The sequence below is a fragment of the Piliocolobus tephrosceles genome, chromosome 12 (genome assembly GCF_002776525.5).
Source record: "Piliocolobus tephrosceles isolate RC106 chromosome 12, ASM277652v3, whole genome shotgun sequence".
NCBI classification, from domain to species: Eukaryota; Metazoa; Chordata; class Mammalia; order Primates; family Cercopithecidae; genus Piliocolobus; species Piliocolobus tephrosceles.
Window position 1 is genome coordinate 18,199,722 of NC_045445.1, and position 16,720 is coordinate 18,216,441.

The 16,720-nt window shown below is 40.2% G+C and overlaps 1 protein-coding gene across 2 annotated transcripts in view; it reads right to left on the minus strand.

Annotated features, from left to right (window-relative positions):
* ADGRG4 (adhesion G protein-coupled receptor G4) overlaps positions 1-16,720 on the minus strand; it is a 113,273-nt gene that overhangs the window by 68,976 nt on the left and 27,577 nt on the right. For both annotated transcript variants that reach the window (XM_023198744.1, XM_023198743.1), the window contains exon 3: positions 1,090-7,140. In XM_023198744.1, the coding sequence (XP_023054512.1) occupies positions 1,090-7,140 (6,051 nt within the window). The remainder of the gene's footprint in view (positions 1-1,089; positions 7,141-16,720) is intronic.

Consider the following 16,720-nt stretch of genomic DNA (forward strand, 5'->3'; position numbering starts at 1 on the left):
TTGATAGACACTCCACAAATCCCACCAATTCTCCACTCTCATTGGCCAACAGACTTTCAGTCCACTCAATGGCCAAGCTGAACATTATCTCAGAAGATCACTTTCCCTGAGAAAATAACTGTTTTTTTTTCTTCCGGTGCCTTGTTTTCTGCTTTAGGTTTTTCTCTCCTTTTTTTCCCTCTTGCTCTTGTGTATCCTATCAAATTTCTATTGTAGAATGTTAAAAGTTGCAGGAACAGGCCGGGCGCGGTGGCTCACGCCTGTAATCCCAGCACTTTGGGAGGCCAAGGAGGGCGGATCACAAGGTCAGGAGATCGAGACCATCCTGGCTAACACTGTGAAACCCCATCTCTACTAAAAATACAAAAAATTAGCCGGATGTGGTGGTGGGCGCCTGTAGTCCCAGCTACTCGGGAGGCTGAGGCAGGAGAATGGGATGAGCTCGGGAGATGGCGCTTGTAGTGAGCCAAGAAGGTGCCACTGCACTTCAGCCTGCGCGACAGAGTGAGACTGTCTGTCTCAAAAAAAGAAAAAAAAAGTTGCAGAAACATTCAAAATTTAAACAATATGGAAGCCAAGTATTCCCTGGCCTTGGACAAGCACTCCTAGCCAGCTGCAGGTAGGGATTGGAGAAGGCTGAGACCTGCATTAAAGGAATCCAAAAGGTAAGATAGGATATCTTCTGGTGTTTTTTCTGGTGTTTTCCGGTGGGTGGTCAGCATGCTCAGACCTAAGGCCATATGATCCTCTTACTGGGAAGGGGTGATGTTCCTAGTCCATGTGCACATTGGCAGAATCAGACTCAGACCGTCAAGAACGAAACAGGCGGAAAGTAGGCTTAGAAATTGTCATGCTGAGTGAAAAGATACATTTACATTACATGTCAATAAAGCAGAGACAAAAAAGATGGTGAGGGAATTTTGTATTTGGACAAGGTACTCACTGTACCCATTGTCTGAAGGAGATAAAAAACACCTGCACCCTTCTTCATTCTTTTCTGCCTTCCAAGAATGGGCCACTTTGGAAAACACATGACCCATAGTGTACGAATTCTGTTGGGGCTACACCACATGCATTATGGAGTAGTACCTGTGGACTTGGTGGCAATAGGTGAAGGTGATGCTTCCATAGATAGAAAGGAAGGTGTGGAGTCCAGCCGAGTTGTCTCAAAAAAGGACGATATTGGTGAAGATACAGTTGCTGTAGAAGGATCTGTCACCCCAGTGGATATGAGTGGAAATGAGGCTCCAGGAACAGTGGTTTTAGTAGTCATTATATTTAGAAGGGAGTCCAGTGTGGGCTTAGGAATAATTAAAGTAGAGGGTGATGATGCTGCTGGAATTCTGCTCCATGAAGATGTTATTGTAGAGCTAGGCAGAGGCATGGAACCAATAGATAGAGTGTGGTCAGTTGTAGAATGTGACATAGTCTTTCTGCTAAAGGATGAAGGATGAGGCACAGTTCTGGGGTTGGCAGTTACTGTGGTTCCGGAGGATGCCTCAGGGTATGTGGAAATATACACAACATCATCTGTGACTTTTATAGACATAGGGAGAGAAGTTGGGAAGCCAGTAGTGATACCACCCAGTGTAGGTGTAGGAATGGTTTGGGGGGGTATGGTGCTCATAGTAGCAGAGGGTAGTGCTGTGAAGTTAGTGAATGGGCGCACTGATATCATGTCAGATGTCAGAAATGTTGATTTTGACTCCTCTACTGTAGAGGAAGTCATAACATGAGGAACATTAGATACAGTTGCCAGAGGGGAGCCAGAAGGGAGACTAGATAAGAGCCTTGTCAGAATGGGTGAAGTAGTAGCCTTTGAAATTACAGATCCTGAAGTGGCACCAGAAAGAATTGATGGGAGTGTGGTCCCAGGAGTTACAGATGTGGTCATTTTCTCAAATGTGTGCTTAATGTCAGCCAATGTGGGAGTGATAGCTCTTAAGGGTGTTGATAATGAAGGGTTCTCAGAAAGCCTATAGGTAGGAAGAATTTCTGACATAGGAATTGATGATATTGCCATGACATCTTTAGATACTAGACTAGTCTGAGAGGCTGTGAATGTTGACAAAGGCCCAGGAACAAGGTGTAGAGTCTCTGTTTCCATCCCATTGGATGTAGGTACATGAATAGTGGTGGAAATTGGAAACTGAGAACCTTCAGCTGTGGGTATGCTCCAGGAAGTCATAAGCAGAGGTTGGGTATTACTGGATGTGATTCTTGTTCCCAGAACTGGAAATTCAACCGTTTGGGATGTGGGAGGAGGAGAGGTCTCTGGAGTAGAGAACTCAGCTTCACTACTGTGAGGTGAATAAAGAAATGATGCCAAAGAGGGTGGAGTTGCACTGGATGGGGTCCATGGAGTGTATGAAACAGGGGTATTCAGAGATGTGGCATGGTTTGTTAAGGAAGTCTTTTCTAACAAGGAAGTCATCTTTCTAGCATTAGAAGAAAGGTAAGTGGTGGTTGTTTTAACATTTTTTGTGGCTCCAGAAGTACTCTTAAAGCTAGTCAGAGATGGGGAAACCTGAATATTGAAGGAAGTATGGAGACTATCTGCATGAGTAGGTGAAAACATGTTTTCAGGAACAGTGGTTCTGGAATATGTATTTGTGTGAGCTACCCCCATACCACTGTTCACAGTAGATAGGGACCTCTTAGTAATCCCAGATAATATGCCCAAAGCTGTAGCCTCATCTGCTTGTGATGACTGTTGAGTTGCTGATAGAAATGGTGAAAATGTGGTCTTTGGAATGGAGGAAATAGCTCCAGTGTTCTTAGAACTGAGTAGAGAAAAGGCAGTGGTACCTACAAATGGAGTCACTATTCCAGCCATAATAGTGGTGGGAACGGTTTTTACAAAGGGGGAAGTTGGCTCTGTTGGAGAGAGAAAGGTTGTTGGTGTGATCCTGGAAGGTACCTCTATCATTTCTGTAGTGAAAGCAGAGGAAACCATTTTGCTTTTTGAAGTAGGCCCAGCATATGTCACAGGTGTGACATCCAATGTAGATGTTTGCATGGACATAGTAATCCTGGGGGTAACCAAAGACAATAAAGTAGAGAATAACCCAACTGTTGTGGAAGTGTCAGAAGAGACTGCTGCAGGTGTGAAAGCAGAGTTATTAGCTGGCATTGAGGACATCTCAGACATAGGCCCAGAAGTGGCTGTACAGGGACTTTCCAAACAACCTGGATGCATTGTTTTAGAAGATTTAGTGATCAGTATTGGGGGAGTGTCAGAAACCTTTTTGGAGGTGAAGGCAGTTACACTAACTGGCAATGAGGACATCTGGTAAGTAGGAGTGAAGGTTGCCATAGAGGATTCTCTAAGAAGCATTGTAGGTACATTTGGAACAGAAAAGGCTGTGGTGATCCTGTCGGAGAGAACTGTAAAATTGTCATTATATAGTCCAGCTGTGGAAAGAGACAAGGACTCAGGGAAAGTCTGTGTGCTTTCAGAAATGAAAGAGGCAACTGAAGTCACCTCAGGTTGTGTCCTAAGTGAATGCAAGTGTGAAAAAGTTGTGTTGATGTCCATAGGATTTGATATTCTGGCTGAGCTGGAAGTTGTGGTATTTACAAATGAAGTATCCTGGCCATATGAGACAGAGTGAGTCACATAGGTGGAGTTTACTATCATTTCCACGGTCCTGGGAGTATATGCTGGAAAAACACTAGTGCTTTCCTTTTCAGGAGACAAAAAAGTGGTGATTGTCAGAGCTTGTGAGGGGAGAGCTGTTTTCCCAAGACTGGTAGACATTTCTGGAATGTGAATGTCTACTGTGTTACTTGAGGTCAAGGTAGGTGTAATCTGTGTACTTTCAGAAGTGGGAGATGAAGCCGCATTTCCATCAGAGGGAGTCCCAAGTGGAATCTCTGAAGGCAAATGTGTTTGGTGACTGGAAATTATTGTGGTCTCAGGAAATCCTGTATCTGTCATTTCCAAAAATGGAGTACCCCAGGAGTATGAAATAAAAAAATTCTTTGATGGGGACATTTCTGTCACCTCTGTAGTTGTAGGGGTTTTTCCCAGGGATATGGTCATCTGGTCTTCATCAGAAGATAAGATAGAGGCGCTAGTCACCAAGTGGGTGGACACCGGTGTGTGTACACGATGTGTGACAGGTGGAGAAATGTGACTGTTTACTGAAGTAGTAAGTTTATTGGCAGAGATGTGTGAGGGTGCGGTCTCATCAACAACAGAGGTCTTTGCGGTGCCAGTAGCCAAGCTGGCAGCATCTGCACCACCACTGTAAGTATATGGGAAGCTGAGAGCATAGGTAGAAGTCTCTTCTACTAGAGATATGGGTTGAGTTGCTTCTGGTGTAGACGTAGTTGAGATCACATGAGTGGAGGACGCAGGAGGAATGTTGTCAGGGGGAGGTTTTGAGCAGACAAGAGTGTGTGTAGATGGGGTAACTGTATCAACTGAGGTGGAGAAATGGGTGGTCTCAGCCTTAGCTGTCAGAGGAGTGGAGAGTCTCAGTGAAGGAAATGGTGTTTCTGTCAGAGAACGAACTGCCATGGATGTCTTCCTGACAGAGATTACTGTGGCCTCTGAAGTGGTATGAATCGAGTCTCCGCGGGTAGCCACAACATCACTGGTTGTGGAAGCAGTCTGATCCAAAGGTGGTACCAATGCTGTGGTCGTTGTAGTTGACAATAGATTTGAGACATCTGAGAGCACAGATGTAGAAAAAGCCCTGACCAGTGTAAAAGGCTCAGACATGGTAACCTCAGTCTCCTCAGATACTACAGAGCTGCCATTAACCGGCAATGAGAACATATGAGTAACAGGCATAGGGGTTGCTGAGGAATGAGCAGCTGTAGGCTGTGGAGGTAAGATACCATCAGACAAAGACGTAGCTGTCCTGTCTGTAGGGGTAGTGGGGAAACTGGTTTCTGATATCCTTGTGGTAGAAGCACCCAGGGGTTCACCAAATATATGTGTGCTCCCAGAAGTGGGAGATCCAGCTGAAATTCCCTCAGATGTCTCTGAAGTCCAATGTGCTACATAGGTGTGGTTAAAATTAAACATTTCTGTCATTTCATTGTATGAACTCCTAGGTGTGGTTTTCACCAATTTTGTCAAAAGCCAACTTTCTCTCACCTCACTTGTTGCAGTTTTATTATCCAATGGGGTACTTAGCTTTTCTATATCAGGAAAAGAGGAAACAGTGACAGAAGCTGTCACCATTTGTGCTGATTCATTTGTCACTTCCAGCATTGTTGAAAATGGAGAAACTTCAGCCACTGCTGCTATAGTTGATTTTCCCATAAGATAATGGGAAGTTGCTTCTTTTCTTGTCACAGTGGCATTAAATCTTTGTGTTGTTGCTGATCTTGGTACAGGGGTCGTTGTATCTTCAAATGCAATTGCACCATTTATTTCTGTTTGTGTGGTTTCAGAAGCACTTTCCTCAGTAGAAAAATTTGGTTGAATGTAAGCAAGAGTAGATATTATATCTACTGATGGAACAACAGTCTCCCTTGGTGTCAAAGGAAGTTCATTTGCAGGTTTTGCAGACATAGGGATTGTTTTTAGTAGTAAGGTGGTAAGTTCAAATTCAGGCATACTGGTTATGGATGTGGTTCCAGAAACTATGGAGAAATTAGAAAGCCATGGTGATGCCAATTTGGATACAGCTGTTGTGTATCCGGCGGTAGTAGCATCAGTGGTAGTGGTACCTTCGCCCTCTGGAGATGCTTTCAGTGGGGTGATATTGGTAGTTGTAGATAAATGTTCTGTATGAGTAGCGCTCTCATGAAATGCTGATGTAAAATTTTCATTAGGCACAAATGTGAGTATGGTGGTTGTGTGCATAGATGTCAGCAGGGTCTGGTCTGGCCTGGAAGTCCAAATGGTCTCATTGCTGGAGGACAGATGGGCAGCTTCATCAGTTGTGGATGTGGGACCTGACTCAGGTACCTTGGATGTGGAAGCTGATCTAGTGGAAATCAAAGTAAGCATGTGTCCATCAGCTGTAGGTGTATTCTGGGTACAAACTCGTCCTGTGATTGTGGAGGAAAGCATAGTTTCAGCCACTGCAGGCGCAAGTGTGATTTCAGGAGTTAAGGCTGTATGTGTAGCTTCAGCATCAATAACTGTCTGTACACTCTCAGTCCCAGTAAATGAAAAGGATGTTAAGGAAGAAAGGGTCTTAGAGGAGGTCTCTTTAGACATGGAGGTAGACATGGCATCTTCCACTCTGGATAAAGAGACATCCTGAAAATTTGTAGATGTCAATTCTGTTTCAGCTGTCCTTGGGGCAGGCGTGGTCTCAATAAACCTAGTTGGGAGAGTTAATGAATGGACTGTAAATGCTATTTTCATATCAGTTGTTGCCAGTGGAGATGCTGTCTGGTTTCTAGGAAATACAGAATCTACTGGAGCAGCTGTGGAGATGAGCACAGACTCAGGTGGGACTGTTGATGCAGTCCCAACATGAGTAGCTGCAGGTGAAGTCTTTTCCATTGTAAACCAAGGTACAGTTTCAGCAGCTATAGATTCAGTGAACTCCTGGCCAGCTGTGAAGATAGGGAGTGCCCCAATATTTGTGGATTTTTGTTTGAGACAAGGTGTTGTAGACATAGATGTTGACTCAATAATTGAAAATAAAGATGTTGTCTTCGTAACAGCCGACTGAGATTTCATTGCTGAAGTTGTAGATACAACTGAATTATTGGTAAATCTGGATGTGGATAGGAAATTAGAAGGTGTAGGTGGTTGCAAGATTTCAGTAGCCATGGCTTCAGTCATTTTTGTTGTCTTTGTGCTTTCTGAAGATGGGGATTTCGTTTTTTTCATGGAATTGGTAGTAGTGTCTATGGATATACTCTGGGTAGGCAGAGAGATGGCTGATGAAGTTGATAAAACATCTACTGCAAATGTAGCTGTCTCATCTACTGGTGTCTTTAAGATCTTTTGTGCAGTCATTGTTTCCAGAGGTGGAGATGTTGTATTGGAATATGATATGGTTGTGTAATCGGTTGCAAATATAGGTATGCTTTGAGACAACACTGCAGAGGAATGTGCAGTCTTTTGTGGTTTTACTCCAGTAATTTGGGATGGAGTGGTCATATCTATTTGTTGTGAAACAGTTGTACTTTTTCCTTGAGTTGTCATATTTTCAGGAACAACTAAAAAATCAGAAAGAAAGTGGTATTTTGGATTCAGCTTTGGAAATTAGAGACAATTCTTTAAGAAAGAGCTCTATAATTTATTTTCATCTTGTAAGAAAGTACCACAGATGTAATCAAATCACTTGATTACTTGATTTTCCTTAAGACAATTTTCTACTCTCTAAGATCTCTATATGGCACTGATAACACCCTGGTTAAGTAACTCGTAGGAGGACATCTATTTTGTAGTATCTTCATAAAATATATAAACATACCTGAAAGAGGGATGCATGCCACAATAGTGCATTAATGAAGATGATTAGCTTTGGGAAATGATCCAATTCCTTGAAAGACACAGCTATAAGAACTCACTTAAGAAGAAACAGGTAACTTGAGTATTCCTATATCTATTAAAGAATTTGAATTGTGTAGTTTAAAATATTCCAAAAAGAAAAATCAGCCTTAGATTCAAATGGATTAGTTTTAAATGCTGGCTCCGTCACTTTCACACTCATTACATAACCTTGGACTAGTTGCTTAACCTCTCTGTGCTTCAATTTCCTCCTCTATAATATGAGGATTATAATAACACCTATCCTACAAAATTGTTATGAGAGTAAGTGAGTTAATGTGCATAAAACACTTAGCATAGCTTCTCATACAGAGTAAGTGCTCAAAGAACAGTTGACTTTCACTTGGTCAAACTTCTGTCACTCATTTAAACACTAGATTGAAAATGTTTTAATCTGAAACTCTCAAATTAGCATTTATTTCGTAGTACTAATGAGTTGAAAATACTCTTTCCATTGCTTTCCATTGCACAACACACTCTTGCGTTTTCTCCTACTTCTCTGTCCACTCATTTCTAGACGCATCCTATTTTACTTGACCAAGGCTTTGTCCCAGGACCTCTTCTCATTTGGCTGTATAGTTTCCCTACACCTAGGATTTCAATTTACACCTATACACAGACAAATCTCAAAGTTGTATCTCTTGACCTGATCTCTATTTTGAGCCCCACATTTATATAAACAATTGTTTACTTGATATCATTTCTTGGATATCTCATTAACACCTCAAACTCAACATGCTCCAGCTTGAACTCATTAACTTCTTCCCAAACTGGGTCCTCTTCTGGTATTCCTTCAGTGACTGGCCCTACACTATCCTACATTAAATTATGCAAGCTCCAAGTCTCTCTCTCTCTCTCTCTCTCTCTCTGTCTCCTTCATTCTCTCTCTCACCTGCCATAGTCAATCCATAATCTTGTCCTATTGATTGTAGCTCCTAAATATCTCTTGGCTCCCCCCAGTTTATCTCTATCTCCATCACTTACCACCCTAACCAGTCACGATCATCTTTCACTTGGACTACTGTGGTAGCCTCCCAACTGAACTGTCTGCCACTAATCTTGGATCCCCTCTAATCTGTTCAATAATACAACCAAAGTGATTTTTTAAATGGCAATATCTGATCCCCCTCCTCTCTCTCTCTCTCTCTCTCTGTCTCTCTCTCACACACACACACACATACACACTGAGCTCTCTTTAGTTGCTTTCTATTGCTCATAGGAAAAAAAGAAAATTTTTTCTTAATAAAGCATATAAAGCTATGCATGATTTGGTCCCTCCCTATCTCTTCAGTCTCAATTTGTGCTAAGTTCCCTCTGTTTTTTGTTTTTTGTTTTTTTGGTCTTCCTCTTTTTAGTTCTCTAATAGTTGGCATGCTCTTTCCCACCACAAGACCATTGCATTTGCTGTAACCTCTACTTAGAATGTTCTTCCCATCCTTCCCCATCTGATTAACTTCTGCCAATCCTTCAGTTCTCATCTCATGCATCACCTCTTCAGGGAAGACTACCTTCCCTGACTTCCATGACTAGCTCACACCAATCTATTTTAGACTCTTATGACACCTCAGACCTCTTCTTCATGTAATGTGTCATAGCTGGAGATTTATGTGATTTTTAATGTCTCTCTTCCTCGCTAGACCACGTGGACAGAGTCCTCATCTTTTGTTGCCCACCATTGTATCTTTAGTGTCTATCCCAGTGCCTCACACATGGTAGATGTTTAGTATCTATTTGCAAGCTAACTGAATAACTGAATAAGGCTTGGAACAATGTGAGAGCAGTGTGAAGATTCCTATTCCCGTATCTACTGGAAAGTAAGAATTGACAGGGTATGATAACAAAGAGGTTTAAGAGATAAAGAAGGGAGAGAAATCTCAGAGAAATCAAATTTTACTTCCAGGCAACTTGGAGAATAGTGGTAATATTCATAAAAACAGAAAAATTGGGAAGGCAGCCTCACTCGGAAAAAAAACACCCAGTTCAGATGTGGACGAGTGGAATTTAGGATAATAGTGAATATCCAGGTGAAAATGGTACATAGTAAAATTCAAGGCTGAGTCACAATCTTTCTCCAATTCAAATCACCCAAAATGAAATCATCCATATTTAACTTAGGGAAATTAGTATTTTGAATTCATCCATCTGAGAAGCATATTACCTATGATGTAGGAATAACTGTGGTAGTAGACAATCTACTGATTTGTTTCACTGTCTTGAGCATTAAAATTACTTATAATTTGCATATCCAGAAATTTTGAGGTGTGTGTAGGATGTCCTTTAGGATTTTGTGGTCATTAGCAAGTAGAATGAGTAACAATCCTGCAATTGACCATATAGATGAGTTGATAAAAGTACACACGTTTATAAGGGGAAAAGTCGAAGCTACACCAAAAGTACGTTTTCACTTAATTTTATGACATTTTTCCAATTATCACAGATCCACATTATGTTAGGCCTTATCAAGAAACTGGTATATTTCAGCAGCCAAACGTGTATTTCAAGCTTTATGCTTTCAAATTTGTCCATAACTTCATGTGAAAGGAGAATTGTCGGGATCTCGTTTCCAATTTTGTAGATGGGTTTACACCAGCCAACCGGCTTAGCAAACCTCTGTGAAAGTGTCACTTCTAGCACATTTGAGGAGTGTGGCATCCTAGAGCCTGAAATCACTCTATGAATGCACTAATTGTTGAGAGCAGAGCTCACAATTCCCTCTCCTTTACAAAACATTAATGATTTAACTGCATTAACTTTTTAGGAAAACAATAAAACACTAAATACCGTAAAAGCCTAAGTTATCTTCTTTGATGCAGCATTCAAAGAGTACTATTGGAGTAATTCATAAGTAGTGGAAAACTCTTTTAGAAGACGGGAAATGGGAGTTAGACATGGTATTTTTATCAGAGAGGACTAAGCCATAGATGTAGCAATTGTTATTAACACTTCCAGTAAGCACCTCAAGAAGGAATATAAGATTTAGAAAGATAAAAACAAATGAGTTGAGCTAAATTGCCAAGCAGGTGGCATTTTAAGCAGCAGAGATCTCAAGAAATAATGCATCTTACATTGCCCCATTTTAACTTAAAGTCTGGCTTTGTATATTTCAGCAAACCTTCCATTAAATCTTTCAGATGCAAGGTTTCTTCCAGAGGGACTGCTGTATCAAATTTTTCTTCTAAAGTCTGTATTAATAAAGACTGAAGTCTTCATTCATTAAAATCCCAGAATTTTAGAGCCAGGACTTGGAGATTATATTCAATCCTTTCATTTAGAGATGAGGCTCAGAGAAGTGCAGTGTTGAGATGAGATTTTCACAGATGAAAGATTTAGAGAAGAAGTTAGACAGCATGTAGCAATGCTTCAATTATCCAGCACTCATAAATGTATGCCCTCAATTTAAATGGAAACGCCTCAATCTAAGGAGAAAGAAAGAAAGAGACTCTATCGGAAGGTACCAAGAATAAACAAAGTTAAATACTAAATGCCAAGTTCTGCAAGTGCTGAACAGTGCAAGAAACAGCAGTCACCCAAAACAGTGAAACAAATTTTAGTGGACAGCATTGCAATGCTAAAGTAAAACATTAAGGTGACTCTGCTGGCCCAGGAATCAAAACTCAGTGGGGATCCCAAATTATGGACATTCTCTGATATAATATCTACCTTGAATAATCATTCATATCCTAGATAAAGACAATTCAGTCAAAAGATCAGTAGTTTTTTAGAATCAGGATCCATTGGAATTAAAGATTCCTATAAACCTCACATCTAGAAATTAATTACAATGGGTTGGCATTGAAAATGATCTTGAACATTCAAGATCATTTTGTATAATATAGACTGATACTGAATATAAATTTCTTTCATAACTTAATTTGTTTATTGGTGACCTTATTGTCTTAATCTGTACATACTTTTGTTTTTCTTAAATTCAGTAATTCAGACCTTCTGTGCACCTATCATTTCTAACGAGTGAGGTTCACTTTACTTCTGCTTCATCAATCTTTCTCTTTTCCCTATATGTGGTGGGGATTTTTTTATCCTAAATGGCACACTTATCTCCATTGAATTTAATGCCTGTCCTTCTCAGAAAAGAAAATGTTGTAAGTGAGTAAGGTAGTTACAATGCCAGTGATATTATCTCGGTCATTTTGTTGCACCCTATCTGTCTACACATATACACTCAAGAGCTTTTACTGCCCAAGAACTGATGTTAAAAGCAAATGCAGACTTCTCAACTGAACAAGATGGCATAGATCCACTTTTCTCTGCTCCTCCCCAAAAGATACAACTACAAATCCTAGAAGTGGTGTAAGAGACAACCAAAGGAGAACTACAAAGTGTGCTAAGAATAAAACAAACTGGTTTGGGACCCCAAGAGTAAAGGAACAACATAGTGGCAGTTATCGTCTCTCCCTCACCAAACCCAACATAAAAATGCGGCCCAGGACCTATGCTTCCCAATCCCCAACTTAGCAACAGAAGTCAGTCCAAGTAGGCTCATTCCCCTTCTGGATCAAATGGGAGTCCCTCTGACAACCTCAGGCAAGTTGGATACTCCAGCAAGGGAGACTGACTGGCACCTTGCTAACAATAAGCAACCAAGAGAAGCATTCTCCTTCCCTACCAGGCCTGAATCTCCCCTCTCCACCAAAAAACACTGGCTGAACAGAGCCCAGTCTAGGAAGACTATTTGTTTTTGCCAACCCAAGTTTCTCCTCACCCACTCAGAAAAACCAAGCCAGGCAGGCATAAGAGTAAAAAAGGAGCCAGTAATAGCAAGTGGCCTGATCCAGGAAGTCTCTTTGTCCCTGCAGTACTGAGATTCTCCTCCCTCACCCGGAGACACCAAGGCAGGCAGGGGAAACAAGAAAAAGGGGATCTCCAGCAGCAGGTGGCCAAGTCTACCAAAACTAGCCCAATATTTTCCTTTCCTGTCCAGAGACTAGCGGAAGCCAAGAGGCATTGGTAGGGGGATGCCCCCACATCCATCCCCCTCTGAGAGACAGCTAGAAGCCTGGCCTGAGGAGATGCCTTCTGCTCTCCACCCAAGAAGCACCAGCAGAGACAGGTGGAAGTCTCAGGGTGCCGGATAAACCAAGCAAGATGAAATAATATCACAAAGACTCTAAAAATTAAGTTGTATTTGGAAGCACAGCCCACAAAAATGGACCATGACCTCTGTGCTAAGTCTAACCAGAATGACTGACTGCTAAAATAAAAGATTTAAAGAAGACACAGAATCTCCTAACATAATTGACAAAATGTCCAGGATACAATTTTTTTTAATTACCTGTCATATTTAGAAGCAACAAAATCACAACTTGAGTAAGAAAAGATAATCAACTGATGCTAAAACCTGGATGAATCAGTCACTGGAATTATCTGACAATGATATTAAAGCAATCATCATATAAATAATTCTGCAAGCAATTACAAATTCTCTTGAAATGAAAAAAAAAAGAATCTCAGAAAAGAAATAAAAATTGTTAAGAAAGAATCAAGGTGATGGGTTCATAGGTGCAGCAAACCACCATGGCATACATTTACCTAGGTAACAAACCTGAAAATCCTAAACTTAAAATTTTTGAAATTATTTGGAAAAAAATAAAATGGGACCAGGCACGGTGACTTATGCCTGTAATCCCAGCACTTTGGGAGGAAAGGCAGATGGATCATGTGAGTCCAGGAGTTTGAGATCAGCTTGGCCAATATGATGAAACCCCATTTCTACTAAAAATACAAAAATTAGGCAGACATGGTGGTGGATGCCAGATACTTAGGTGGCTGGGGCACGAGAATCCCTTGAACCCGGGAGACGGAGGTTCCAGTGAGCCGAGATCACGCCACTGCACTCCAGCCTGGGTGACAAAACGAGATTCTGTATTGAAAAAAAAAAAAAAGGAACCAAATGGAAATTATAGAATGAAAGAATACAAAAGCAAATTTTTAAGACCAGCTGGATGGACTTAATAGTAGGGTAGAGATGACAGAAGATAGAACAGGTAAACATAATGATAAAATAATAGAATTCACCTGATCTAAATAGAGAAAGTGCATTGAAAAGAAAAATGAAGATAGCCTCAAGGACCTGTGGAACAATAACAAAATATCCAACATTCATATTACCATAGCCTTAAAAAAGAGGAGAAAGACAATGGGGCTGAACGTATATTAAAAAAAAATAAAGGCTAAAAGCTTCCCAAATTTGACAAAAGACACAAACCTAGAGATTCCAAAAGCTAAACAAATTCCAAGAAGGATAAAAACCAAAGAAATCTGTGGCAAAGCACATCATAATTGAACTTTTGAAAACTAAAAGACAAAATATTTTGAAAGTAGACAGAAAGAAACAAACATTACTTATAGAAGAGCAACAACTTAAATGACAGATTTCTCATTCAGAACTAAGGAGACCAGAAGAAGCTGTCATAATATTTTTCAAAAGCTGATAGAAAAGAATTGTTAACCATGAATTCTATATCCAGCAAAGCTATCTTACAGGAATAAAACGGAAATGAAAACATTCTCTGATAAAGGAAAATTAAGATACCTTGTCACTAGCAGACCTATCTTTAAAAGATTAGCTAGGCCGGGCGTGGTGGCTCAAGCCTGTAGTCCCAGCACTTTGGGAGGCCGAGACGGGCGGATCACAAGGTCAGGAGATGGAGACCATCCTGGCTAACACGGTGAAACCCCGTCTCTACTAAAAAATACAAAAAACTAGCTGGGCGAGGTGGCGGACGCCTGTAGTCTCAGCTACTCTGGAGGCTGAGGCAGGAGAATGGCATAAACCCGGGAGGCGGAGCTTGCAGTGAGCTGAGATCCTGCCACTGCACTCCAGCCTGGGTGACAGAGCCAGACTCCATCTCAAAAAAAAAAAAAAAAAAAAAAGATTAGCTAAAGGAATTACTTCAAGCAGAAAGAATTTTTTTTAAAGAATCTTGGAGAATCAGAAAGAAAAAATGAGCAAAGGAAAGACCAAAAATATGGGTACATAAAATAGATGATCCTTTTCCTCATGAGCTTTATAAATCATATTTGATGATTGAGACAAAAATTGTAACATCATCTGATATTTAAAACAACAAAATTAAAAAGTGGCTGGATATGGCAGCTCTTGCCTGTAATCTCAGAACTTTGGGAGGTCAAAGCAGGAGGATTGCTTGAAGCCAGGAGTTCAAGACCAACCTGGGCAACAAAGTGAGACCCTAACTCTACCAAAAATTAAAAAAAAAAAAAAAGCTGGGTGTGGTGGTGCACACCTATAGTCCCAGCTACTTGGGAAACTGAGACAGGAGGATTGCTTGAGCCCAGGAGTTTGAGGTTGCAGTGAGCTGTGATCATGCCACTGCACTCCACTGCTCTCCAGTCGGCATGACAGAGCGAGATCCCTTCTCAAAAAAAATCTGAACAGTGAGGAAGGTCAAAGGACCAAAATGGAAGTGAGATTGCCATACTTCACTCAAACTGGTAAAATGTTGACAACAGTAGGCTATGGTAGGTCACATTTTCATATTGTAATACCAAGACCAACCACTAGAAAAACCATACAAAGAAAAACTCAAAACCCCATAAATAAATCAAGTATGCTCAAGTAACCCATAGGTTGCTGTTTACAAAAGAATATACTTCGAATATCATCATATAGGTAGGTTGAAAGTAGAAGAATGGAAAAATTATACCATGCAAGCAGTAAGTTTAAGGAAAGTAAAAATGGCTATAATAATATTCACTAGAGTACAAAGCAAGGAAAATTACTGGACTCAAGAAAAGACACTACATAATACTAAATACATTGCTCCACCAGGAAGACATGGTGATCCTAAATGCATACATATCAAACAACAGAGTCTCAAAATACATGAAGCTAAACTGATGGAGCTGAAAGGAAAAATAGTAAATCCATAATTATAGTTAGGAATTTTAATACTCCTGTCTCAACAAGTGATAAAGCTACTAAACAGAAAATCAACAGGTGTATAGAAGTTCTGAACAACACAATCAACAGACTTTAGTTGACATAGAGCACTCCAGTCAACAGTGGCAGAATATATATGTTTTTGAAGCACTCATGAAATATTCACCAACATAGACCATATACAGGGCCATAAAACAAACCTCATTTAAAAGAACTGAATTTATAAGACTGCTTTCTCTGATTATTATGAAATCAAACTAGAAACCAATTACAGAAAGACCATAGAAATGTTCTAAACAACACACTTCTGCATAACCCATGAATCAAAGAAGACATTTTAAGAAAAAAAAAAAATTAAAACATTGAATTAAGTAAAATTATTTTAATCAAATTAAATTTAATTTAAAAAATTTGGGAGATGCAACTAAAACAGTGCTGAGAGGGAAGATTATAGCACTAAATGCATACCTTTAAAAAGAGGAAAGATCTCAAAACAATAATCTCAGCTCCCACCTCAAGAGTCTAAAAAAAAAATCCCAAGATAAATCCAAAGCAGGCAGAAGAAAAAATAATCAAGACCATAAAAGAACTCAATGAAATTAAAAATAAGAAAACAATAGAGAAAAATCAATGGAACAAAGATAATTTTTTAAAGTCAATAAAATTGATAAACTTATAGCAAGACTGATAAAAGTAAAAAGAGAAAAGCACAAGTCAGTCACCAATATCATAAATGAAACAGAGAATATCACTACTTATTCTGCAGCAATTAAAAAGATAATAAGAGACTCTGGGAGGCCGAGATGGGTGGATCACGAGGTCAGGAGATCGAGACCATCCTGGCTAACACGGTGAAACCCCGTCTCTACTAAAAAATACAAAAAACTAGCAGGCGAGGTGGCGGGTGCCTGTAGTCCCAGCTACTCAGGAGGTTGAGGCAGGAGAATGGCGTGAACCCGGGAGGCAGAGCTTGCAGTGAGCTGAGATCCGGCCACTGCACTCCAGCCTGGGCGACAGAGTGAGACTCTGTCTCAAAAAAAAAAAAAAAAAAAAAAAAGATAATAAGAGAGTATTATGAATAACTTTATGTTCACAAATTCAACAAGTTAGAAGAAATAGACAACTCCTCAAAACCCATAAATTACCAAAGCGCCATCAAGAGGAAATGGACAATATGAATAGCCCTATAGCTATTAAAGAAATTGAACTAGTAATTTAAAAGCCTTCACAAAAGAATCTCCAGGTCCAGATGATTTCAATGGAGTTTACTGCCAAGGAAGAATTAACACCAATTTTATAGAATCTCTTCCAGAAAAGAGGAACAAACG